General features: G+C 43.6%; 2 protein-coding genes across 2 annotated transcripts; both read right to left on the reverse strand.

Moving 5' to 3' along the window:
• Positions 1 to 422: 422 nt before the first annotated feature.
• On the reverse strand, positions 423 to 18,970 carry LOC116950635 (anoctamin-5-like). The gene is made up of 16 exons (XM_032968556.2): positions 18,586 to 18,970; positions 17,736 to 17,843; positions 16,891 to 17,006; positions 16,313 to 16,447; positions 14,836 to 14,941; positions 14,029 to 14,089; positions 11,951 to 12,096; positions 10,985 to 11,059; positions 9,540 to 9,765; positions 8,177 to 8,343; positions 6,708 to 6,805; positions 5,719 to 5,849; positions 4,338 to 4,543; positions 3,431 to 3,636; positions 2,106 to 2,211; positions 423 to 926 (listed from the first exon to the last, which is right to left on the reverse strand). Exons 1-16 carry the CDS (start codon positions 18,847 to 18,849, stop codon positions 546 to 548), a joined length of 2,532 nt encoding a protein of 843 aa, XP_032824447.1. The 5' UTR covers positions 18,850 to 18,970; the 3' UTR covers positions 423 to 545.
• A 130-nt stretch (positions 18,971 to 19,100) lies between these two features.
• On the reverse strand, positions 19,101 to 23,587 carry LOC142930513 (anoctamin-5-like). Its single transcript, XM_076073024.1, has 4 exons — positions 23,273 to 23,587; positions 22,442 to 22,534; positions 20,859 to 20,927; positions 19,101 to 19,770 (listed from the first exon to the last, which is right to left on the reverse strand). Exons 1-4 carry the CDS (start codon positions 23,480 to 23,482, stop codon positions 19,672 to 19,674), a joined length of 471 nt encoding a protein of 156 aa, XP_075929139.1. The 5' UTR covers positions 23,483 to 23,587; the 3' UTR covers positions 19,101 to 19,671.
• Positions 23,588 to 25,363: the final 1,776 nt, after the last annotated feature.

Raw genomic sequence — 25,363 nt, forward strand, 5'->3', positions numbered from 1 at the left:
CACAGGGCTCTCATAAAGCACATGCATAATGTACGTTGACTCGGTAATCTCCCTCCTCCCCCCCCCCCCACTTTGCGCGACAGCGCCACATATCTGGCTGTCGCCTGATGAAGCTAGTTGTAATTACTGGCAAAACGTCGTACTCCGATTGTAAATGTTGTGGCTTGGCTCTCCAAAGTACCAGTGACGAATTGGCTTGTTCTGTTTCCATGACAACCCTTACTAGTTGGCTGTGTCGAGTGGTGGCGGGTTTTAACGACACGTTTATATATGTACGTGATCCAACCCAAAAAAAACCTCTAAGGATAATATTGGGCGCGAAAGCCTACGTGTTAAACCAAAATTAAAATGTACACAAAACAAACAATAATTGCTAGTTTTCCTCATTCACATCGTGATTCGTATGAAAAGACATGAGATGATTGAGACATATAAAATCAGAAACGCATTTATTAATATATATACAGATAGTCCTTGACTGCAATGTCCTTGTCCACATGCAAACAGAGTTAGGATAGCAGCCTCCTTTAACAGTCCGAGTAGATTTATACGCTGTAGAAGACAGTTGACGAATCCTCGCTGCTTGATTCCTCCTCGGATCCCTTCAGCAGTGAGTCGTCACCAGTCTTCTCTGCCTGCTCATTCTCCATGTGGCACCGCTGGGGTGGGTGCGATACGCCAGGAGACTCCGTGTGTAGCGAGCAGCGAAGCAGGCCCATCTCTGCCTGCTCATCCTCAACGTGGAATTGAGGCGATGGCGGTGAGCTGGGGGCATCGGTGAGGAGGGTGTTACGGAGACGGCCCAGCTCTGCCTGCTGCAGAATCGTCTGTACGACGAAGCGCTCGCGGCGCATGCAGGCGCGCACATGGGATGGCGTGTCCGGGATGATGTATGCAATGCAGGCCTTCGTGAGTAATACCACGTGCTGCACACGTCCACACACAGGTAAAGGATTTTCAGTTTCAGGATTTGCATGTAAAGGGTGCTTACTAAATATAATATGGCAGCATCTCAAAGTGCTTTACATCTCAGGTCAACTATTCCGGTGACCTGCAGCCTAGGGTTGTTATATTGTTACGTCGTTTTTCCCAATTAAATTAAGTCATGAGTAATTTTTGAACATTTGGCAAATTATACCGAGGCATTTTTTTTATTACTTAATGGGTTTTTTACGTTCACTATGCAGCAGGCAACATTTATGATGTGCAGTTAATGCACCCACCGTATTCACCTGGGCAGCCGCAAATTACCGCAACAATCAGCAAACACACTCGGCCATGTCACTATACAAAGATTCCCTGTGTAGCCTTTCACAGACTGAGACAAGTGCATCTATGAAGGGTGGCACAGTGCCTGTGGAGGTGATGTGCACCTTTATCTCGCCAGTGATGATTTTCACACACTTCATCAAGTACTCATTTTAAGACAGAATCAACTTAAGGGAAGCTCAACACTGGTTCTAATATTTTCCACTGATGTTGGCTGTGGCCAGGAATATTACTCCGGTCACACAGGATTGGTAGCGCAATTCACGATCAACAACATGGATCGTCTGCTGCATGATGACAGCGTATTGTATTACCACTATTATTTGTGATCTCAGAAATACTGTACAATTGTGAGGTGTAATAGCATTACTGGCATTATCTGTAATGACCCATTGACAATGATCACGGTTTGCTCTGCTGACCTTAACAACTGCTCACAGATGAGTCTATACGATGGTGCCGTAGTGTAAGGCTTTGCACACTAGACTTGCAATCCAGAGGTCACAGGTGTGAATTGATCTTTGGTCGTGGCAGTGTAAACAATGGTGAAACTTTTTTACATTCCACTGCCTCTATCCACCTAGCAGTGTAAATGGAATATCCAGTCAATTTGTCGGCTGAGTTTGGTGCTGTTCAGTGTGGGAACTCCCACCTCTTCCCAAGACGTCTGACCAGTGTGGAAGAGCAGTTAAAATACATCTTAAGGGTCTCTTTTGAGCTCCCTATGGCAGGAGACCTTTTGCCATCAGTGATATGAGCAAAGTAATTGGAGGGCTGTACCTTTATCTTTCAATGGGTTTATGAATGTGTGTGTGTGTGTGCATGTTGATGTGTACCTGCATGGCAATGACGAAGGCCAGCTTTGCCGTCAGTACTTGCCAGTACTGCTTGGTGACGGAGTAGGCTTGGGGATGATCCGGCGGGTAGCGATAACCTGGATACCTACACACGTACAACCACAAGCACGCATGGACTATATTGAGCAAAGTTCCTCGAAAGTAGAGTTGGCACTAAATTGAAGAAGTATGGTTGTGCACAAACGGTATATGCGTTCACAGCCCTTTAAAAAATCCGCTTCTGAAAGAGGGCCTTCCCACAACGTGCAGCTTGTGGGGGCTATTTTGACCATGGTTCACGCTGGTCCGTGCCAGGTTGGTGAAGGCAGGGAGTACAGATAATAGGAGAGCAATATAGCACAACTATTAATTTTGCTGAACTACCCACTGCTGACAACCTAGCTCCACAGTCGCCTACGGCACCTGCATTGTGCATGGTGATCATCAATCTAAGCACGAACAAGGCTCAAGCCTGCTTGACTTCCGGAATCTAAGATCAGCTGTATTCGTGGTGATTTGGTCATAGTCAAGTAAGGTTATATTAATTATCGATCAATATGGTTATGTTGATTATAGTTGTGTATGCCAGCAATTCAAAAAGTTAGAGAAAAGGGTTGGTAGATCGCATCATTTTCCTAACTAACTGTGCTGTGAGTTGACCAGAAGATGGCTGTAGAGCAAGTGGTTTCATGTCTGTGTGGACCTTTAAGCTTCATTTCATTATCATGAGTTCTCCAGGACCTCTTATTGCATCCCACATGCATAAAACCACCTTAAACTGGAATCCCAATGCACGGCCTTCCTGCAAAGGGATCTTGAGACTCAATTAAGCAGTCGTGGATCGATAGATAAATAAACAACATTACTCTTTAGCAAGGTAACAATGAGCTAGAATTTATATCAATCTATTATTATATTTCTCTAAGTGGGACTTTGGTTGTGAAGCCATTCCACCCATACCCACTGCTCCCCCTCCCCTCCAATTCCCCCCCCCCCACACCCCTTTTACTGTCCCCGCCCACCACGCACACTCCTCCCCCAACCCTACCACAACCCCTTACTACCCAACTAAGCCAAACCCTGTGTCCAGGGTAAGGGGCAGGGCCTAAACAGAGGTGGGGCCTAGGGGAAGTGTGGGTCTTAAAAGGAAAGTCACGGAGTGAAAAGAGGAAGAGAACGAGCCTAATCAGGAAGGGGCGGAGCCAGGAGGACGCCACACCCAGAAGGATGTCGCATCTACCTGGACAACACACCCAGACATCAGTGCATCACATTCGCAGGGACGGCACCCCCGATAGCTGGGCATGACACTGAATGGCACAAACCTGCAGGTTGTGTGGATTGCCGGATCAAACCAGGCTGGCAGGATGTTGGGATGATTTTGCTCCTTGAAGTCGCTGATCTTGAAAATTGAAAGGCTGTCCTCCGTGTACCCATGCATTGTAGGCGAACCTGTGCCATATTCTGCTGAGTATCCATAATAATACACCAGGCGTGGGATGATGTCCGTTGTGAACGCCAAGATGCATGACTGTGGAATTAGCATACAGAGACACAGCGATAGCGGTCACTTAGCATGCAATGATTTGACCAAGGCTTCTGAACATCTCACCTTGGCAATTACATTAATTTTCACAAATACAATTTGGGGAGTTGCCGCCAGAGTGTAATGGTTAGCATATAAGGACTTGCAATCTGGCAGTCATCAGTTCAGTCTCCTGACAAAACAGTTGAAGCAATGGATCATTTTCTTCAATTTCCCCAACCTCTGTCCAATTAGCAATATAAATGGGTTCATCACTGTTTAGCGCAGGTAATGCCACATCTTACAACATGTCTGGTCATCATGGAAGAGTAGGCCAAATACCGTGTAGAGGGGTTCTCTAGAACTACCTTTAGTTGAGGCCCTTCTGCCAGCAGTGACATGAGCAAGCAATTGCAAGGCTTTACCTCTTGCGATTTTGGGAGAGAGTGGATAGGAGCGGTGGTGCAGTGATTCCTGCACTGCACTTTGAATTCAGCACACATGCAATTGACTTCCAGCTACGACTAACATCAGTGACGAGTGATACCCGAACCCCTCCTGGTCCCCCACTACACCTCTTCTCAAACCTGCCATGACCAGAATGGTGAAGTATGGTAAAAAGAACCCACACGGCTAACATGACATGTTATGTCACTCATAAGATGGGATATTCAGCGAGAAAGCGAGCGGACAATCTGGCAACTTACATTGGTGATTACGGAGAGGGTGGCAACGATACTCAGAATGTCGGCCCAGGCTCCAATTCCTCTTGCTCGCGAAACCACAGGCCTCCTCATCTTTGTTACAAGCTTCCACGCGTCGACCCGCACTTCGATGATGTTGTTGAGCAGTGCGAGCAATGGCGCAAGTGGAAATGATGCCACGAAGAGAGTGACAAACCCGAATTGGATAACTGGGGTATATTTTGAGAATGGGTAGGGGGGCAAGGATAGGATAATGAGTGAAACAGGATATAGACATACACTCTTAATGCTGTTATGCTGTGATTACTTTAAGCAAATAAAACATGTTTCAATGCATTGAATGTGTTTTAGTCAAAGGAGACCCCAAAATATGATCACATTTTCGTATCATTTGTTCACAAAATTATCGTGTCCATTACATTGGCCACTGAGATGCGACCAGCCACTACCATCTTTAATGCTCAGCTCTGGTTCATCTGGGTTTCTTTTGCAGCATTTTCCACCACTAGGTGGCTATAATAACTAGATCACATCCTGTATTGAGGACTCCATTAACCGTACCACACATTTTTAGGCATATGCACTGTGGCTGAAATGCCAACAAATCACAGCAGTTAACCACAGTGGACATGATGCACAAGAGTTTTAAATAAATAGTATGGGGGAGAAACGTCAACCCAAGCTGGCCAATGTAGCTGCATTGGTTAGCAGACAAGAGGAGCAAATATGTGCTCCTATTGTTTCTAAAACTTAACTCCGTACATATGCACATACGCGCATGCACAAAGACAATTATGTTACAGTATATACATCGATTGGTGCCTATGGCCAAATCACCCAGTATGCGTCAGATTTAATCAGATCCCAGAAGTTAAGGAGAGCTGAGCCTGGAAATAGGTTGGATGGGTGACCATGCAACAGTTCTATTGGGTAAAGTCACGTAGGTAAAAAATAAAATAACAAAAATCACGACGTTTCGGACACAACACAAGCGGCCTTCGCCTGATGAAACGTCGTGATTTTTGTTATTTTATTTTTTACCTACGTGACTTTACCCAATAGAACCAAAGAGTATGGATCCTTGCAGTCACAAAAGCTTCAAATCTAGAATACATGCAACAGTTGTTGTGGGGTTGTGAGCAGCAGAGGACAGTGCAGCAAATTACATTGTTGTATTGTACATCTAGGCTCTCACATCTGTGCTCCCTGCCTTCAACAACCCGAAGTGTGGGTAATTTCCCTCCCACAACAATGTCCGACAGATACACAGGGGCCGTACACACGTGCCTATATAGTCAAATAATACCCAATTGTGTTTTTAAAAATAATATTAATCAAGTAAAACGCGTTGACTCCGTAGAGTGATCCTCTGAGCTCATTGTACCCATCTCGAGGTATTCATCAAAGAGTCCAAGTGGGCTCTGGGGCTGTAGGTCCATGTCTTGCTCCCAGCGCGTGTAGACAGCCTCAGGCCTTAGCTTGGCCCGACGCTGGGCCCACCAATTGCTGAACCATCTGGGGAATTGTGGAGGGAGGTACGCATGTGCACACAGAGACACCCTTACACAGGTGCATATCCATTTGTTCATCAACTCTAGGTTGGCTATTTCATAGCTTTCCACTGCGTTTTCAGGTTGTATCATGTGAACATCCCAAGCACGTGGAGCGAAACGTCAAGACATGCCAAACTATGCGGTATGACACAAAACATGTCAGAGAGCTGTACAGAACAACTGCTAAAACCTAAGTAGTAGCTGTTTTTCATTTAGCCCGTTGTCAATCCACTACACTCTTTCAGTCGTGGGAGTTGCTTGTCTAATATTATGAAACTATGTACCAAGCGTCTGATCGGAATAACGCATGATACTCACGAGGTGTACTTTGTCCAGTTGACTGGTGTTCACTGCTTAGCCAGTGCACACTGCTAACAAGCTGTCGAGCCGACTTTTCGCTGAATGCGTTTTCACACAACACATTTTCATTGTAACATGGTTCTTATATTTGGGAAAACTTTTCACACAACGTGGAACGTGCCCATTATAATGTGGAATGCACACTGTTAAAACGCCGAACGCGGCCATTATAATGCGTTCCTGAGCAGTCGACGATGAAAGACTGTCTTGAGTTGCGCGGCTGAGCAGTTTGATAAAGTATGCCGAATGATACAGTAACACGGCAGCCTAGCCTGAGTTATTTATCCCACCATGGGATGACTGCAGGTTGATTTTACTGTGCAAATGTGATTAACTCAGTAATTCCTTGCTTTGCGCGTTTTTACTTCGCGCGGAAATTTTCAGGAACGCATCTACCACGTTACACGAGGAAACGCCATAATCACACTTCACAGCTATCATGTGTTCATGCAATACTTACGGGATGATGACCTCCTGAAAATTGCCAACCATCTGCTTCACTACCATGATGACAGTGAGTTGAGAAGTCAGTTCAAAGAGACAGCCGTTTGGGGGACACTGGAGGGGGGATGGGGTGGAGAATAGATTCGGGTTAAACACTGAAGATATGAAATATTGGGTAATACATATATGGATACCACACATCATTTCTAACGATCCTCTCACTTTCTCCTCTTCAGGCAATTGCATACTGCAAAAGTGACGGCTCCATAAGTTAGAGGGGAGAGTGATTAAGAATATCAATATTCTCCAGATTATAAGAAACACTTTCCCCCCTCCCCCCCATTTATTTTAAATAAAGAAAATGGTGGCGCATCTGATAATGTTTTGTTTGTTGCCCTTCCCCCACACATCCGATGCAGGCTGTGTACGGTGCAAAATAAGTTCAACACACAACATGCATACTGCAGTTGGTGTTTAGTATCAGGTGAGTTTAATTCCAGAGCATCGTTTAGTAAATATAATAATCGTAAAACATGAAATTAAGTTGGGAGAAAACACAGAGGCACTTAAATAATAAGCTGTATTCTTTATCCTTTATCTGTATTGTTTTTGAGAGGATATCAATCAATGAATCGCCCTCGTGACGATTTTCTGCAAATCTGCAGCAGGAGAAGTAGGCACCTTAATATAACACCAAATATACTCATTATAATCATCTCATGTGTCAACAAGTCTGCATTCAAACAGAAACATGAGCAACAGGTGCACATTTTGGGCAATGGACTTTCTTCCGAGCATAGAGTGACTGCAAATACTCAGGGTGACTCTGAATGGCAATTATGTAAATGTTAAACTACGTGTCATTAACACTGTCTTAATGACATTGATTTAACGTGTGCACAACGCAATGCTGCTTAATTCCATACTCCAGAATTCGTTCTTGATATCATATTACGGGGCCGTTCTCTAACACAACGTGCTCCACTGCGCCACAGTGAGTCATAGGTAGTGGCTAAACATATCCTTGAGGGGGCCTGAAATACTGTACATTTTTAAGGATGATCAAATATATAATTTTAAATAAATGGCGTTTGATAAATACGGTATATAAATGAAAATGTCCAATGAGAGACCACAAGGGTACTACTTGCAAAGTTTTGTGATAAACTAACACCCTCAAGGTAACTGGGTTACCAATTGCATCAGTCTAACACCTGTTATGCTCGTGGTCACCTCGTGCTCTCTCAAGTCTGGTTTCGAAAACTTTCTTACTCCGGAGACTGTGTTAATGCTAGAGCTTGTGACTTGGTGTGAAGACAATAAGGCCTATTAGAGTTCCAAAAGAAAGAGTCCTTATTTCGACATTTCACCAACAGCACGGTGTGAAGACAATTGTTGGGAACAATATCAACTACAAAAGTAAAACATAAAAATGATGTACAAACGGCATAGAAAACACAGGGCCAACCCCTCAGATCTACACACCTCCTCGATTCTCCATTTTCCAAAGTAAGTGTAGCTTCCGGGGAAGCCGATGAATTTCCCTTTGAAAAATGCAATGTAGAAAGACGCCGAGTAGAAGTTGACGAACTGAAATAAGAATTTCTTGAACGTCAGCCGATACTCATATTCTCCTTGCGTCTTGGGCATCTCTGTGGGTGTGATACAAAGGCACACACGGACACAAACATCAAACAGGGCAATCAGTTTTGATGTTACTTACATAGTTTCTGGCACACAGGCTACGAAAAGCCACTGATAATGATGCCGCATTGAGGAATAGCAACATTTCACAATGTGACGTGCTTTGATATCCATTAAAATGAATTTGAAGATCAAAAGTGAATTTCAAAGATGTTACTGGGGAATAAGTGACAGCGGACAAGTTGTTTACCAGGTGTTGTTCACCACATTCGCCCTGTGGAGTGTCCTTCAGTCTCCATTTGCAATTAAGCCATTGACACTGTCCGCATGATGTCTGAAAGCCAGTGCACTTGATTTTCAAATATCTTTAAGGTGTATCATAGTAATTATCATGGGCCACCTTTCAAAGGGGGTGCAGGCTTCAGCAGGATAAATTACTAATAAAGGGCTCAGTAGCAGGCAACATGAGCAACACAAGCAGATAGCTGACAGCTGACTAGAAGGTAGTAATGCAGCAGTGAGGGTCAGCCCACAATTACATTCAGTGATTCAATGGATCGAAAGGTGAAATCAGAGTGCTAAGTTGGCACCATTGAGATCCTGGGTTTAAATCCAGGCAGCGGCCTCTGGTAACATGTGTTCTCAAGTGCAGTGAATTGATGGCTTCAGGACGATTACTAATGATGACATATACATCTGTAACATACACCATTTGGTTCATCACTTAATTTGGTGAAATTCTAGTTGTGAGAATGAGCAATTTGACTGTTACGAGATTAACATTATATTCCGTAGCAGTGTGGATTGAAAAGTGCTTCCCCCTAATGTGTGAACCAGAGTTCACTTGAATGAAGGGTCTCAGAGGTAGCTCACTACTAGGGCCATTTAATGACATTGCACTGGTCTACAAGAGAACCCATTGGATGCTTCATCTCAAGACACGATTCTGATAGCCCAATCGGAATGACTGGAGGAAAAATTTAACAGAGTTCTGACAAAAACAGGCAGTAGTTGAACAAGTGACTGGATGATGCACTGATGCTGCTATTCATGGCCCCATGGTGCAAGGTTAAAATCATGATGACATTTTTACAGCGACATTATTTACCATGCACAACATTTATCCAAGCTTCAAATTTACATGTGTTCTCTGTGCCGTATAATAAAATAAACATATGCAAACCGTGATGGTGATGACACCTACCCAGATCAGTGAGGACGAGGGCCAGCTTGTCGTAACCTTTGTTGAGTAGTAATATGATTACGATGTTGAGGATGGAGGCCGTGATGGTGGTAACCATATCAGGTGTGAGTAGGGCACCGATCACCTTGATCTTGGTCACATGATTGGGGATACTCGAGGAGAGTATGCCAAAGATGGACAGGCGGTAAACAACCACACCCAAAATTGCAGCAAGAATCAGGAGGATCTGCGAGTAACACAAGAAACACAGAGGTGGGTGAGATTTACAGTCTTGTAGCTCTTTTCCACTGTATAACCAAGCCGTGAGTTAGCTGTGCCAAGCTAGCCTGGTGTGACTCAGGAGGTGCCAGTTCGTTTGTCTACTGCAGAACCAAATGACTGACAAAACGTCGTACTCAGATTGTAGATATTGTGGATTTGCTGTACTAGTAACGAATTGGCATGTTCTGTTTACGTGAACAACTTTAATAATTGGCTGTGTCGGGTGGTGGTGGGTTTCATGGCATATATTTACGCGATCTAACCCAAAAAAATATTATGAACGTGTAATGGTAACGTCACTTGGTCAAATGTAGAAAATGACGCAAGGTTATGAAAGGAATTACTATCCCTGGCCCAGCTTGACCTCGAGCCACGTTCAATGTGAGGTTGAGACCAAAAGCGACAAAGCCAAGGTGAGGCCAAGGCGGCAGCTTTTTAGGCCACAATCAGTGTCAAGGTCACTCAAGGCTGGGTGCGCTAGTATGAGGCCAGTGTCAAGGTCGGTACCTCTAAGAAAACTCCTCGGACTGAGGCCACACACTCAAGGCCAAGGAGCTGAGGACATGTTTTTCATCTGGCCTTAAGGCCGAGGACTGGTCTCGAGAAACCCAAATCGAGGTTGACAGGAGCAGGTGGATAACATGATATGGCTCATGATGTATTCATTGCCTTGGGGCACCAGTAGATATTTCAGGTGATTGGATTGACAAAGGGCTGTAAGTTATATGATTATACATGTATCTATACCCCCACTTGTAATCACTCAATGGATCACACAGGAGGAGGAACATAGATTGAGAGTGATTCTGACTGGTGGAGCAGAGTGTGGAGGTTGGGATTGGGTCAAGTAAAAATATATATGTATAACCCGTATATGAATCCACTGCTGGATGATGGCCTCGCCAAACCTGTGCAGGTTGTCAGGGTTATTTTCCCATACTTCACCATGCACACCAGTACAGGTTGGTAAAGGATGGAAGCATAAGAATGCAGTTCTCTGTTGGCCACAAGGTAGCTCTGCAGCCGCCTACAGTCCATTTTGTGCATAATGGTTACCCATTCGTGCAGTACCCAGGCTCAAAACCTGCTTCGCCTCCAAGATGAAGCACATAGCAGGTGACTTGGCCATAGCTCACTGGATCAGGAGAAGGGGTTCAATGTTGCTGTTGAGTTGGCGGACTCACCCAGAACAACACCATGATCCCGGAGAGGCAGTAACGGAACCTCAGTGTCCTCTTAGGCATATGAGGCTCCTCCTCCTGCACTCACAATGCACGGACATAGACGGAAAAGCATGTGTATATAGATTAGTCTGTAGGAGTGACAAATGTTAGTGTGAGCCGTTAAGGTTGACTGATGAACCATTATTTGTTTTCCTCACTACTAGATAAGCATGTGATGATATAAAGGAATGGATTTGATGGTTCTGATGTCTGAGAGTTGAGCTGGCAGCGCTGAGATTCATTGGTTTGAATCCAGGCAGCTGCCTCCAATTAAACCAAGTAGTAAGCCGATCAGCCTGGTCACCAATATTACATTTGTTTCTTTTCTTAATTTGGCCAAATTTCACCTTTCAGAATTAAAAAAAGATTAGTTTAACCATCATGAACATTTCTTTGTAGCAGGGCTGATGGGAAAGGGCCACCCTCTAGTGTGTGTTCACTTGAAGGGATATTAGAAGTAATTATGTAACATATGCTTGAGCAAACCTTTCCATAACATTGAGTTCCAAATGGACATTGTTTCATAACGATTCCGATAGTACAATCGGGATAATATTGGGAGGAAAACAAAATTGAGCAAAGGCCAACAAATATGTTAAAAGAAAAACTAGGAAAACAGTGAACAGTTACACATGCAACAGTACAAAACAGAGGTATGTGTCTTATTTGGTTCTTTCGGTAAAGTCACGTAGAATGAGAATAAAATAATAAATTGATAAAATAAAATAACACAATAATATTCTCACGACGTTTCGGCCACAGAATATTATTGTGTTATTTTGTTTTATCAATTTATTATTTTATTCTCATTCTACGTGACTTTACCGAAAGAACCAAAGAAGATGAATCATTGCAGTCACGAAAGCTTTAAATCGAGAGGTGTGTGTGTAATGAGGTAGTCGCCGTGGTGACGGCAGAAAGCATTACCATGGTGATGATGTTACATTTCGTGGTCGTGCAGCGAGCCAGGTACTCGGGCCGGATGGGGTCTCCCTCCTGCGCCGCTGCCGTCAGGTCCCAGCGGTACGCGAGCGATGCCTGGCGACGCTTCCAAAATTCCAGGAACACCGTGGCTGTTGCGACACACCACACGGGGAGGATTTACTTTGAAAAGTAATTTGACTATCGATTGCTCAAGGGTTCAAAAGTTACCTGATGTAGTCTGTTAAATGTAATGTTCAAAGTAACTTCATGAGTACTTTTTTTTTCTTTCATAAATACCTTTATTGGATTTTTTTGGTACATTGCCACAATTTTATCCCATACTCTTTGGTTCTATTGGTAATGTCACGTAGGTAAAAATAAAACAACAAAATCACGACGTTTCGGCCACAACACAAGTAGCCTTCTTCAGGTGAAGGAACAGAACTGTCGGCACGACAGAGCTTCAATGAACGCTGCTAAGATTCGTAGCGTCTTTTAAGCTGGGTGAGAGAAGTGAGGCACCTTGACAAAGGAGTTTACATATCAAACAGGAGAATGTAGCATTGAAATAGCTGAGGGATTAGCTTGTGACTGGTCACAGAAATAGCTATGTTAAAGTTAATTCCTCTCACACAGCTTAAAGGTCGCGGTCTGAGCTTGGCTGTGTTCACTCCAACATTGAGGTAGTTTATATTTTAGTTTGTATTAGTTTCCTATATGGTATTCATTATATAGTGTAGTGTATACCCAGTTGCTGTTAATAGCTCAGCTTATTGAAGAATATATTGAGTACATTTATTATATTGATGTAATTTAGACTTAGTTTTTCACATCGGTTTACTGTATGATAGTTGGGTAGTGCAGCCCCTTTGGCGTCCATGTACTAGGTGTCTCTGTGGATGTGTAAACTTTGACTTTAACATAGCTATTTCTGTGACCAGTCACAAGCTAATCCCTCAGCTATCTCAATGCTAAATTCTCCTGTTTGATATGTAAACTCCTTTGTCAAGGTGCCTCACTTCTCTCACCCAGCTTAAAAGATGCTACGAATCTTAGCGTTCATTGAAGCTCTGTCGTCCCGACAGTTCTGTTCCTTCACCTGAAGAAGGCTACTTGTGTTGTGGCCGAAACGTCGTGATTTTTGTTATTTTATTTTTTACCTACGTGACTTTACCGAATAGAACCAAAGAGTATGGATCCTTGCAGTCACGAACGCTTCAAATCTAGAATTTTATCCCACTTGCACTATGAGTGGCATGGCATGAGATTGAGTTTTCTTTCGGATCTATAACAGAGCAGTGCTGCTCTTCGTGTTACAAAACGTTACACAAAAGCGAATGTCACAGAGCTACCTCTGTGACCTCTGATCCACACAGTAGGGGTAGCTCTTTCCCAACTGCTTTGCCACGGAGAGGAGCGTTTGTTACGTGATAGTCAAGCTAACATTTTTATTCTCAGAGCTGGAATGTAGCCTAATTAAGTACAGAACCAAATTTAACATTATGGATGTTTTGTATTTTTTGTGCAGATATCGGTGACTGAGTTGAGACCATTATCTCACTATAATTGATAAACTGGTTTAATCGCAGGTGGCCACTTTCATTCCAACACAGAATCTCAGCGGCGGCAACGCAGCACTCTGAACTCTGAGCCACCTGGCCACTTTGTATTTTTCATGGAATCGCCTTGGGGTAGCGCATTCGTTGCTTGTTGCAGAGGTTCGTGGTTCAAATTATGTGGCTGCCCTGATTAATATTGCCAGTGTATTAATTACACAAAAAATACACACCATCTGCTTCACAGTGGACATTAACGATTATTGGTTATCATTCATAAGAGTAGGACAATGTGTGCAAGTCATGATCCAAATTTGCCCTCATTGAGCAGTGGGTTCATAATAGGACTGTCAGGATCACTGCATACGAACATTGCAAGACATGATGGTACTGTATATGGTTGTACGTATGTATGTTGAACTTCTTTAACACTGTACGTGGCCAAATGTGCTCATCATCATTGCAAACATGTTGATAATTGTCACTGTGTCTGGACAATGTGTGTCAATGCTTAGCATCACTTACCCCAAAGTCCCATGAAAACTGCGAAGAATATGGTGACCGGATTTTCATACATGTGTGAAGTCTGCAACGGCACAATCAGAGGTGTTAGTCACAATTAAATCATAACATTCACGTCTTTTCAATGTCAACAGCAGGAAAGTAACGATGCATCGATTGATTTTTAAGTTAAAATAGATTAATCACTCATGAAACATCCATTAAATTGTGGAGATGAGAATGCTCTACAATGTCTGATATTATAGCGCTATTCATGTATCAAACAAATCTGTATAAATGTGACAGAAAGAGCAAAATAAGCAATGGGCAGGTCCATGATTGTGGACATCCATTTCAGACACTTTAAAGTGAATAATCATTATTTCGGCATGACATGTCAACTAATTAGCACTGAAATTCAGATTTCAAAAATACTTTGTCCACTTGTATTGACCGTGGAGAAATACTCATGAAATACATCGTGTCGGATTTACTCAAAGTCACTTTTGCACTCCCGCTGGGATGTGACGATACATTCATTTTAATGTATTTATCAAACCATCGACTTAGTCCATTAAAATGCCCTATTTACTAAAACTATAACTACCTTCAAAATGATCACACGTGTATTATTAGTATAATAAATTCTCTAACACCCACACGAATGGCAGAATATTGTTTAGCATGATGTGCTACAATCTAGTGATCATGGTTAATGTTAATGATACAATCTCATTAACGTGAATTCGTCTTGTGATAATGATGCACAGCACCAATAACCAATAAGTATCCTTATTTAGAGGGAACATCGATGGTGTATTTGTGTGATACCTTCGCAGTCTCGCAGGTATCATTTAGCCTCCAAAAGGTGCATCTTTGGTCACACTGGGGACACATGACCAGGGATCCTCCGATGGTGTTGTTGCATATTTCTCCACTGCACACATAGACACGCACGAACATAAACACACTAATGGGCATAGTACACTTGGATGAGAAATATAATTTGCCTAAAGGACATGCTGCCTTTGAATGTGTCTTACCCTGCCTTTAAACAAAGTCAAACTAAACGATGGGTGCTAACATCGAGCATTTTCCAAAGTAAAATGTATTTCCTGATGTTTAATTATTATTTTCGTTGATATCAGTGGTGTAACATCTCTATGTATTGATTTGCAGGGGTGTTTACAGCCCTTTTATCAATCCACTGCTGGCTGAGGGCCTCCCCACACCTTGTGGGTCGTGCGGGCTATTTGGTTCTAGTCTACCACACCGGTCAGTACGGGCTGAATATGGGAAGCGAAGACTCCAGACATAGAGTACAGCAATGTATTTCCTGCACTTCCTCCCCGCTGTCCGTCATGCAGCCCCACAGAGTCTATGTGTGTAAGTCGTATTATAAGGATACGTTTCACATTTAAACATTTTGGATTTGAATATTTTTTGCTTTTGTATTTCGGATTATTTACAATTTGTAAGAATGTACAATATATTCATGTGAACAAGAGTGACGAAACCCGATGCCACGTGATACGTGTCGTCGTGAGTGACGTCACAATGGGCGATGTCATGTTTTCTGAGCAATCCAAAACAATGTTTAATTTTCCCTGGATTGTCCAAAATATTGTATCTAGGTTCGATTTTTTAAATTTACTTTTATATAAACAGAGACATTTGGAACATATACAATATATTTAATGTACTATATTTGTACTGTATATGTATATAAACTGTATAATGAGATTGTATATATGTGCATATGTACATTTAGTGGTGAAATGTTAAAGATGTGGCCCTGAAATTTCTTGCTCATGCCACTGCTGGTGGAAGGTCCTCCACTAAAGGATACTCTAGATTGCCCCTCGAGATGATATTTGGCCTACTCGTCCATAATGGCCAGACGTCTTGGACATGGTGGGAGTACCCACATTTTACCCCACCACATGTGAACTGCCAATCATCTAACCGCAGTGTCTCTGTTTATACTGCTGATCATAGGTGGGATAATTGAAGAAATCTAGCCATTATTTCAGCTGTCATGCCAGGCGATCGCACTGGAAAGCTCTAAACTGCAATTCCAGTGATATAACTATATCACCATGGCAGCATCCCATGGGATTGTATATAAGTGTATATGTATGTTCATGTGTACTGTACGTGTATATGTAGCCTTAGTAGGTGCTTGCTGATACTCATTATTCAGTCTGTATTGCCATGCAAGAGATCTCTGTGTGAGTTCTACATCTGACACATGAGTGTATGTGTGTGTTTGTATGCATTTGTCTGTATGCATGTGTCGGGCCAGTACCTAGTGATGTCACGGTCCTTGCTGAATACTCCAAAGAAAAAGGAGATCAGGCCGACGATTGCAGCGAAGATCAGCATCTTTGTGTAGAAGCCGAGCCATGCAAAATAGAGCCCCACTTGCTCCCCGAAGTATGACCTGTGCCGACAACATCACTCGCACACACAGCGCAAACATCACCAACCGCACATGGCACCAGTGGTGTAGCTATCGAATATGTAAGCAAGGACCATGTGGTGGAGGGAAATGTGAAGAGCAGGGAAGGCATGGGCAAATGCTATTCTGGAACTCCATTTCCCCAGTCGTCTGTGCTATCAACTCCCAGCTACCATTCAAGTCCAGCCTTAGGACCTTCCTGGACAGGGCACATCCCTAAGAGGTACGATGACCTGTGGTCAAGACTAAGAATGATGTGGCAGTCAAGAGAAGGAATGCATCTGAAAGGATGTGCGCCACAGAGATTTAAGTAATGAAATCAGCATGTGTGCAGGAGCTACATGGATCGTTGCATCAGGAGACTGGGAGAGATGGTGAAGGCTTGGAGAAGTCTTCATCCAGCAGTGGATAGGGCATGAACCTACCGCACAAGGTCAAGAGGCTGCTCCTTGAAAGAGCGCCCGGCTCTCGCCCACTCCCGTCGCAGCGTGTTGCGGTCGCCCAGCGTGTTCGGGTTTTTGGTGGGATGAACAGACTCACTCTGACATGGGGAACGTAATTGTTAGTCACAAACACTGCATGGACATTCACAAATTACCAGCTCCACCCCCCAAAACTCTGCCGTGGCGCTGCTGTGGTGTAATGGTGTTGCACAATGGGGAACGTAATTGTTAGTCACAAACACTGCATGGACATTCACAAATTACCAGCTCCACCCCCCAAAACTCTGCCGTGGCGCTGCTGTGGTGTAATGGTGTTGCACACTGCACTGGACTTGCAAAGTTAGAGGTCGCCCATTTGATTTCATGGGAACGACAGTTAAAACAATGACCACGTTTCTTAATCACGCTGCTTCTGCCCAGCAAGCAGTGTAAATGGGTGCACCACAGTTAGTCTATTGGTTGGTCACGTGTTGTGGGATGAAGTGTGGGTACTTCTAATTCTTCCAAAGACTTCTGTCCCACGTGAAATAGTCGGCCAAATACCGTTGAGAATGTCTCTCTAGAGGGCTCGTGGAGTCCTTTCCAATGCATGGATATTGAACTTCTTTTGCACCGTATGTAGCCAACCATGCAAATCAGTGTTGTTTAGTGAGCTGGGGAACCTGGACACCTATGCGGCGCATCTCTGTGGGACACTAATGTTAAATATGTGGTAAGCTTTAGACTATGCTGTAGCGTCCTATACAGGTGTGCAATTCAGGTGTCATAGATGGGCCTCCCGTCGGGTGTCAGTGTGCCCTCCACCCCCTTCCCCCCCAACAACTTACGTCATGTAGTGGATAGGCTGCTGTATAGCAGCCATTTTCAATCATTTGGTTGATATTTAATATGTTCGTGCTGTCTTGTGGCATGGGGCTTTGCAGCATGTAGTGGACCTGTGTGAGCACACATGACACACATGACAAACATAACATGCATGAAACATAGGACTGCGTGGGTAAGCTATTATTTACTCACTCCACTCTTAAATGTTTCCCCCTCTCCAACCACCACCAGCCTACACAGTTATAATGGGCCCATAACTCTTATTGAGTCCCTACTCGGAAGGGTCCCAGAACACCCCAAAAACTGAAGAAGATATGTACAGATTTCAGCAAGTACAATGTCCAGATTTCAAGGAGACATTTTCTGCATGCTTCCCATACACAAAGGCAATTTATTCAGAATACAAATAGTTTCAAAACCCCAAATGCCCACAATATTGGCTCGACAGGATACCTGCTCACCAGGAACCATATCAACAGTAGTCTGTCATTCTTTTGTTGTGCAAGGGAGAGTGATTGAGGGGGCGTGGTTATATAATGTGGGCAGGACTTACAAAGGGAGGGGCTGCTAGCTCACCATGTCTCCTGGTTAAGCATCCCAAAAATTTGGTAGCTTTCTCTACAGGGACACATTACCACAACCCCTAAACCATAAATCCAGGCATTCTTAATAAACCATAATGATTTACACTTCTAACCACATGTCACTCAGAGATCACAAGTTGCGATACAGAGCTAAAAACTTTAATTAAAATGATAAAAACACGACAAAACCCTATTAAATTAACATGTTTTTGCAAAAAAACCAACCCATTCTGGCATTATTCATACAGCATTATTGATACAAACGTACGATTTGGCTGCGTACGGCCGGTGGGATGAGGACGTCATGATCCTTTATAGGATAGATGTCCTGCTGCGAACGCCGGAAGGGTGCTGTGAAATAGTCTGGTTGTTTGGGCACGGCTCCCGGGTTCAGGTGGTGAATATTTCCCAGGTAGTGAAGAGGCCCACTGTCTGAGCCTGACACCTGGGGGAGGTCGCTCTCCTTGAGTGGCACCTGTTTGATTTTAAACGTATTAAACGCTTTGCCTCGAGCACATGGAATCATCATCATCAGCCAAAATCAGTCCACGAATGGTTGAAGGTCTCCCAAAGTTGTTGCAATCTATACAAGTCCTATAATACAACAAGTCCTATAATACAAGTCCTATAATACAAGTCCTATAATTAAACAAGTCCTATAATACAAGTCCTATAATACAATTCCAATAATACAACAAGTCCTATAATACAAGTCCTATAATACAACAAGTCCTATAATACAACAAGTCATATAATACAACAAGTCCTATAATTCAACAAGTCCTATAATACAACAACTCCTATAATACAACAATTAATATGCCAAAAGCCTCCACTGCATACCCCACCCACTCTTCAAGTTGTCCCACCAATACCCCCAGTCATGAGCACACGCACATGAGCCAATCTTATCTCGAAATCTCTATGATATACATCATCTTGGGCACGTTCTCTCCTTCGGCTGCCATCCCAATGTCATTTTCGGCCAGGAGACATCATCCCTTCAAGCAACGTGCCCTTCCCGAGCCCATTCACTTTTCTAAAAAAAGAGTCACTATAATGCTGCTAATATGCATATTTTTTTCAAATGTACGTTTCTCTAATCCGTTTGTATATTTACGTCTCTTGATATCTCATGTCAGTGCTACAATTATTATCTTTGGACGTCATAAATTATAATCATCACAATCATCACCCTCACCATCATACTCTGTATCACATGCATGATCATCGCAAATATCACAACCATGTATCCTCACAAACATTATTATCATCACATTCATTATCACCATCATAATCACAATCATCACCACAATCATCATCACAATCATCAGCATCATCATTACAATGATCATCAGAATCTTGCCTGGATGTGGAGAATCTCGGCATAGGTGGTGAGTGGGTTCCATGGCGCGTGTACTTTCACAAAGGTGGTGCGTCCGCTCACCGACTCCTAGTGGATGGCACGAAGTTCATTGTCAGACTATAGATGAGTGCGCTTAGTTGTTTTTGTAGACTGGAGACGTTGTTTTTAGAGGCAATACGATGTATTTGTAACTCTAAACCAGACTCCCCTTAACTCCCACTATCTAGGGAGGTACAGCCTCCGGGCTAGCGTGCCCTCACATTTAGTCAACCTGGCTCTTAGCCCTCCGGCTATCTGTGCCCTAGGGGAGGCTAACTGACCCGACCCAGCCAAGGTGCGGGTCCTAACTACTGGTCCGCGCTCGGCCCCGGCCCTTACAAAGACGTCAGGGCCCAGGGTCCCAGGGGCACCTCGAGCTGTGCTTGAGGTGCCCCTTTTATACACTTCCTGGGGACTCTCCGCCCCTGGTACCCACCCTTTCTGGAACCTTCCAGGGGGCTCTGGAAGAACCCCCCAACCCCTCACCTGGGGTCGGGGGGGGGGAGAATCCGGCCCCTCAATGGTCCGGCTCTTTCCGACCATCCCCAGCTCAGGGTGGCACCCCCTATGGGCCCGTGCCCGCAACTGCAGTTGAGTATTATACCAACGGTATAAGGTGTGCATTTCCGACGCTACATATTTATTAGACTTTCTTTGACCAGGTGAGAGCTCAAGGGAACAGGATGGTCTCATTTGCAAGAGTGTCCACGGCCGCGTGGATTTTCGAGCTTGTGTCACGTGTTGTTGGGACCTCGTGCCGATCAACGTGTGGCACAACCCAAAAGCAAATTGCATAATGTACGTGCAGTTAGCGAACACTTATTACTACAGTATAAATAGCTGGCATGCCACATTAAGGTGGAGGCGGTTTATACCCTGCAGTATAAATGGGTAAGCCACAATTAATCCATCTTAGGATTGTGCATGGTGGGGTAAAGTATGGGTATTCGCTATCTCTTTCAAGACGTCTGGCAAGCATAGAAGATTAGGCCATATACCCTCCAGCGGGGATCTTTAGCGCTCCTACTCAAGGAATGTATGCCAGCAGTGATATTATGAAGCAATCACAGTCTTACACCTTTTTATTTGTATACAGTGTCTGTCATCTATAGCAGAGAGACACGCAGGAAACTTACCTCCTTGCGTTCAATCTCGAGATCTAGCCCCATCTTCATCAGGCTTGCCTGATATTCGGTCCTCTTCTTCTGTCAAACAAAATTGACCATCTGTGTTATACATTATTCTCAGTTGTGTCACTGTGGGAGTCAAGTCAAGAGGTGAGGAAGCTTCTTGAACTCTTACAGTGAGCAGAGCCTCACATGGGAATAAATCAGATAACGACTCTGCAAAGTAGCATCACTGAACTGCTTCAGTCGGTGTCACTTCAGCAGACCTTAATAAAATAAAAATGTGCACAGCTCTTTGTCAATCAACTGTTTGAGTTCACCTTATTTGTTACAGGGATGGTCCCACTTAGCTAGTTGCTTTGCTATTTTACAAGGGAGATCCATTGTGCGTGGGTACAGTAGCAACAAAATAAACACCAAAACATCAATATTGCAGAGAATGCGTACTGGGTACTTCAGGAATATTGCACAACTAAAAAGGCATTAATGGTCACAAACTAAACACACGTGAATCTGAAAAAAGTTCAAACAATTTGAGCAAGAAGTGGCAGAAAATGTTAGGTACAGGTGCAACTAAGCTCAGTGTTTTTGTTGAATAGGGACACAAATTGGGTGGTGAAGGGAGGGAACCCAGCTGCAGATGACTGGCAATGGTATTTCAGAAACGTTGAGCAGCAATGCAGAAATAATTATACCAAATAAAGTTTTAACAAATGGGATGTTTAATAGGAGTAAGATATGTCATGCCACTGCTTAGCCTTGAACTGAATTACGCTACATTGCAGAGTTCATAGTGCAGTGCGCTAACCAGTGAACCAGCACTCCTCCATCGAGGCCTCACACAGGACTTAACAGCGCTGCTTTAAGGCAAAATCACAATAACATTGATCGGAGCTCAGAAATTAAGCAGGATGGAGCCTGCTTAATAATTGGATGGGTGGCCACCAGACCTTGCAAAGCGTTAATAGGCATTGTGATTGTGAGGTGTGGCGGGGAGATGGTAGTGCTGGGCATCACCTTTATTCCGGCATCCTCCCACACCGCGCCAAACTCCCATTCATGGTATTGGCCAAATATCTCAATGTAGGGCCCTCCTATAAGAGAATCTTGAGGCTCGCTGATTTTTTTCCTGATTAAATAATTAGCACTGTTATAATAGTTTTCCATTTGGCAGTTAGAATGTGGATATTACATATATCCTGTAAGTTATCTGTCTGGGTGTCGGTGTGTGCAATATAAAAGTGGTGTATTTATTGAGTTGGGGATGGAGTGTGATACGTAAAGATAATTGGTTGTTGTTCGCCAAAGCAGTGAGGCGTATGGTTCAGGGTGTGGATGTGCGAGTTGAGTGATGGGAGTCTAGCGTTCATTGAATAGCGTGGTCTGCAGTTGACGATACAATTTGATAAAGGATGTATACTGTGGATTTAAAGACTCGTATGGAGGTGGCAGGGTGACTCAGCGGTCAGAGAGCTGAGTTGGCACCACTGCGTCAAACCTGGGTTTCGAGGCGTGTGGTGTTGCACGTGGGGAGAGGTGATAATGCTGGGTGCAGGAAGGTGGAGCATTTTTTATAGGTTCCTCGTTCTCACCTGATTGTTGATGGCGTCCTGAGAATGAGCCTCATCATCGAACGCGAGGATGAAATCGATCCGACGGACTCCATCGCAAAAGTAGACAGTGTCCTACACGCAAACGCAAGCACACACACGAGAGATGTAATAGCGTATGCATGAAATGTATATTAATTCATACGCTCATGATACATGTAACAGGACATAAGTTAATCTGCTATTTGTATGCAAGTTGTTCATTGCTATGATGATGTGCTTGTTTACCCAGGAAAACCTCAATGAGTTAACATTTTTATTTTCAAGGAGGATCCTACCAAGTTCTGTTTTTTTGCAGTCGAGAACGAAGTTGCTCAGTTTAATTCCAATTGAATAATTTGCATGTATTTTTTCAGCATTGGTATGTTTGGCCAATACCAGTTACACTGTGTCATTTAGCTATGGGAGGAAATTAGAGCCCTGGAGAAATGTGTACACAAAGCATCCAGCCCCTGTGCATTATACAAAAAACATCAGTATTTTCCTAAGTGCATTGTGGTAATGTTATCTTAAACCACCATCAAAATAAAGTTGAGCAAATGTGACAGACTAACAGCAGCAGTGATGCAGTGATATGCAACTGTGGACCGGTGTCATCCTCATTCGGACTCATCAGCACTGTATAGTCACCAAAGCGCACCGCTGCAAAGGCTGGAAATCTATAAATGAGAAGCAGCCATGTCTACACTTTGGGGCCCATTAGTTGGCGAATACAAACAACAACTAAATCTGTAAATACCAGGAATCTCCCATCTTTAACATTAGCCAAGCTAATTTATAGGCTGTGCAAATCCACGTTGTGCCGCATCGTACCTGGGCCAGGGTAGATTGAAATGATGACGTCGAAAAGTCTTGCGGCACCGTTGAAGGTTGAGCCTCCTGCCCCTCCGCTCCCTCCTCCTCATTCATTCTCTCCACGAACTCTGCATAGGTAATGTGGGGGTAGAGGGTTCGTTGCATTAGGGACAGGGGAGGCAGGTGCAGGGATAGGAATGTCGGTAAAGAACCGCACATGGTACTCATGTGTAACGCTTTCTCATAAATGTCGACGCTGCTCCAGTGTGAGTACACCTGTGGTATAAAGTTGTATTACTATTAGGGGACTTTTACCCCATTTAATATCGTACAATTTAAGAAAAGCCGTGCCCAGCATGGTCAGACACAAATCAGGGCCAAAAATGTTATTTGGAATTTGCAAAATAATTTTTGCCCTGACAGCTTGCCAGCTTCCATTCTGCTCATTGAATACTTCCCAATTCAGCACATTGGAGAGTGATACATAATGCCTCATTTAATTTCAGTCTGAAGATACCTTTGGTGTACCTTTCAGCAAATAACCCAACTAATTCAGGACGTTCTTGCCAACTTTTATCAGTCGGGGGTGACGTTGCTAATTAAAAGATTAACAGTAATTTATCAGCAATGGGATGTTTGGCCAATGCACATTACAGTATATTGGGTTTACTCATTGTTTTTTTCGGTAAAGTCACGTATGCAGAAATACAATAAAATTATATTGAAACAAAAATATAATTTTATAATTATATTTTATTGTATTTCTACATACGTGACTTTACCGAAAAAAACAATGAGTAATTTTATGCAGTCACGAAAGCTTTAATTCTGTATTGGGTTTGTTTCTAACCTATGGGAAAACACAGAAGAATCCGTCAAAACTAGGGAGCTAAACAGGTTTGAGCCTGGATAATTATTGGATGGGTATGTCTAAGTTTTGTGAAGTAGGGTCATTGCCCAAAATGTCGCCTTTAATATGTTTATGTTTAAGGCTACAGTTATGTTCTTTGTAATTGTGCACTCCTGTCCACGCAGCAATTTCACCATATACATAAAACAGGTTGCTATAGGCTGCTGCGTTGGCGCAATGTGTGCAGCAGAGGGCAGTGCACCAAAATCCATTGATGTAATTGTACTGTACTAAATTTCGATTTAAAGCTTTCGTGACTGCAATGATTCATCTTCTTTGGTTCTTTCGGTAAAGTCACGTAGAATGAGAATAAAATAATAAATTGATAAAATAAAATAACACAATAATATTCTCACGACGTTTCGGCCACAACACAAGCGGCCTTCATCAGGTGAAGGGAGCGAGACTGTCTGGTAGGACAGCGCTGGAGTGAGAGAGCCACGTTCAGATCACGGCTTTTAAGCCGTGATCTGAACGGCGAGCGGTGGTGGTTATTAGAGGAATGCTGCTGATGGTAGTGTAATGGTTTGTTTGTTAGTTTGTTCAGCACCCGTCCTTCGTGCATATTTCATCTCAAAACGCTGCACAGTTGGTAATGCGTCCAATTTTCGCAATTCGGGAAACCTCAGGCCACGCGTGGAAGGAAGCCTGCACGGGCGCGAGCAACAATTGCCAAGTTCTGTGATCTGTCAGCAGGGGCGATACTTACTGTGTACGTAATCCTAATTGATTCATTGATGGGAGATACAGTATTGTATTCCAAACTGGTAAATTTTCACCGTGACGCCAACATACAATAAACGACGCTTGCGAATGACGTAACGGGATCTTAACGTCCACTGTGAAGCAGACGGCACGTATTTTAATGCTTAAGACAAACGGAGTATTAATCAGGGCAGTCACTGGATTCGAACCCTCGACCTCTGAGACAAGCGGTGAACGCGCTGCTGCTGCAACAAAAGCCTGCAACGCGAGCTGGATTCCCAGCCACGGCTAACATCACTGCTTTCCCTAGGTCGAATCAGTCTTAAATAAGTACCTGGTGTAATGAGTAAATATCACCATTGGGGAGACAAAGGCGGCCGGACGTGTTCTGGCCACACTACAAACCTCAGAGGTCTTAATAGGTACTCGCTAGCAGTCTTTACCACTATACGGGAGATCTGTACAGCCGTAGAGCTCCTTTAAGACCTCTGCCC

Source organism: Petromyzon marinus, chromosome 40, assembly GCF_048934315.1.
Source record: "Petromyzon marinus isolate PM22_M1 ecotype Great Lakes invasive population chromosome 40, UKy_Petmar_22M1.pri1.0, whole genome shotgun sequence".
Lineage (NCBI taxonomy): Eukaryota > Metazoa > Chordata > Hyperoartia > Petromyzontiformes > Petromyzontidae > Petromyzon > Petromyzon marinus.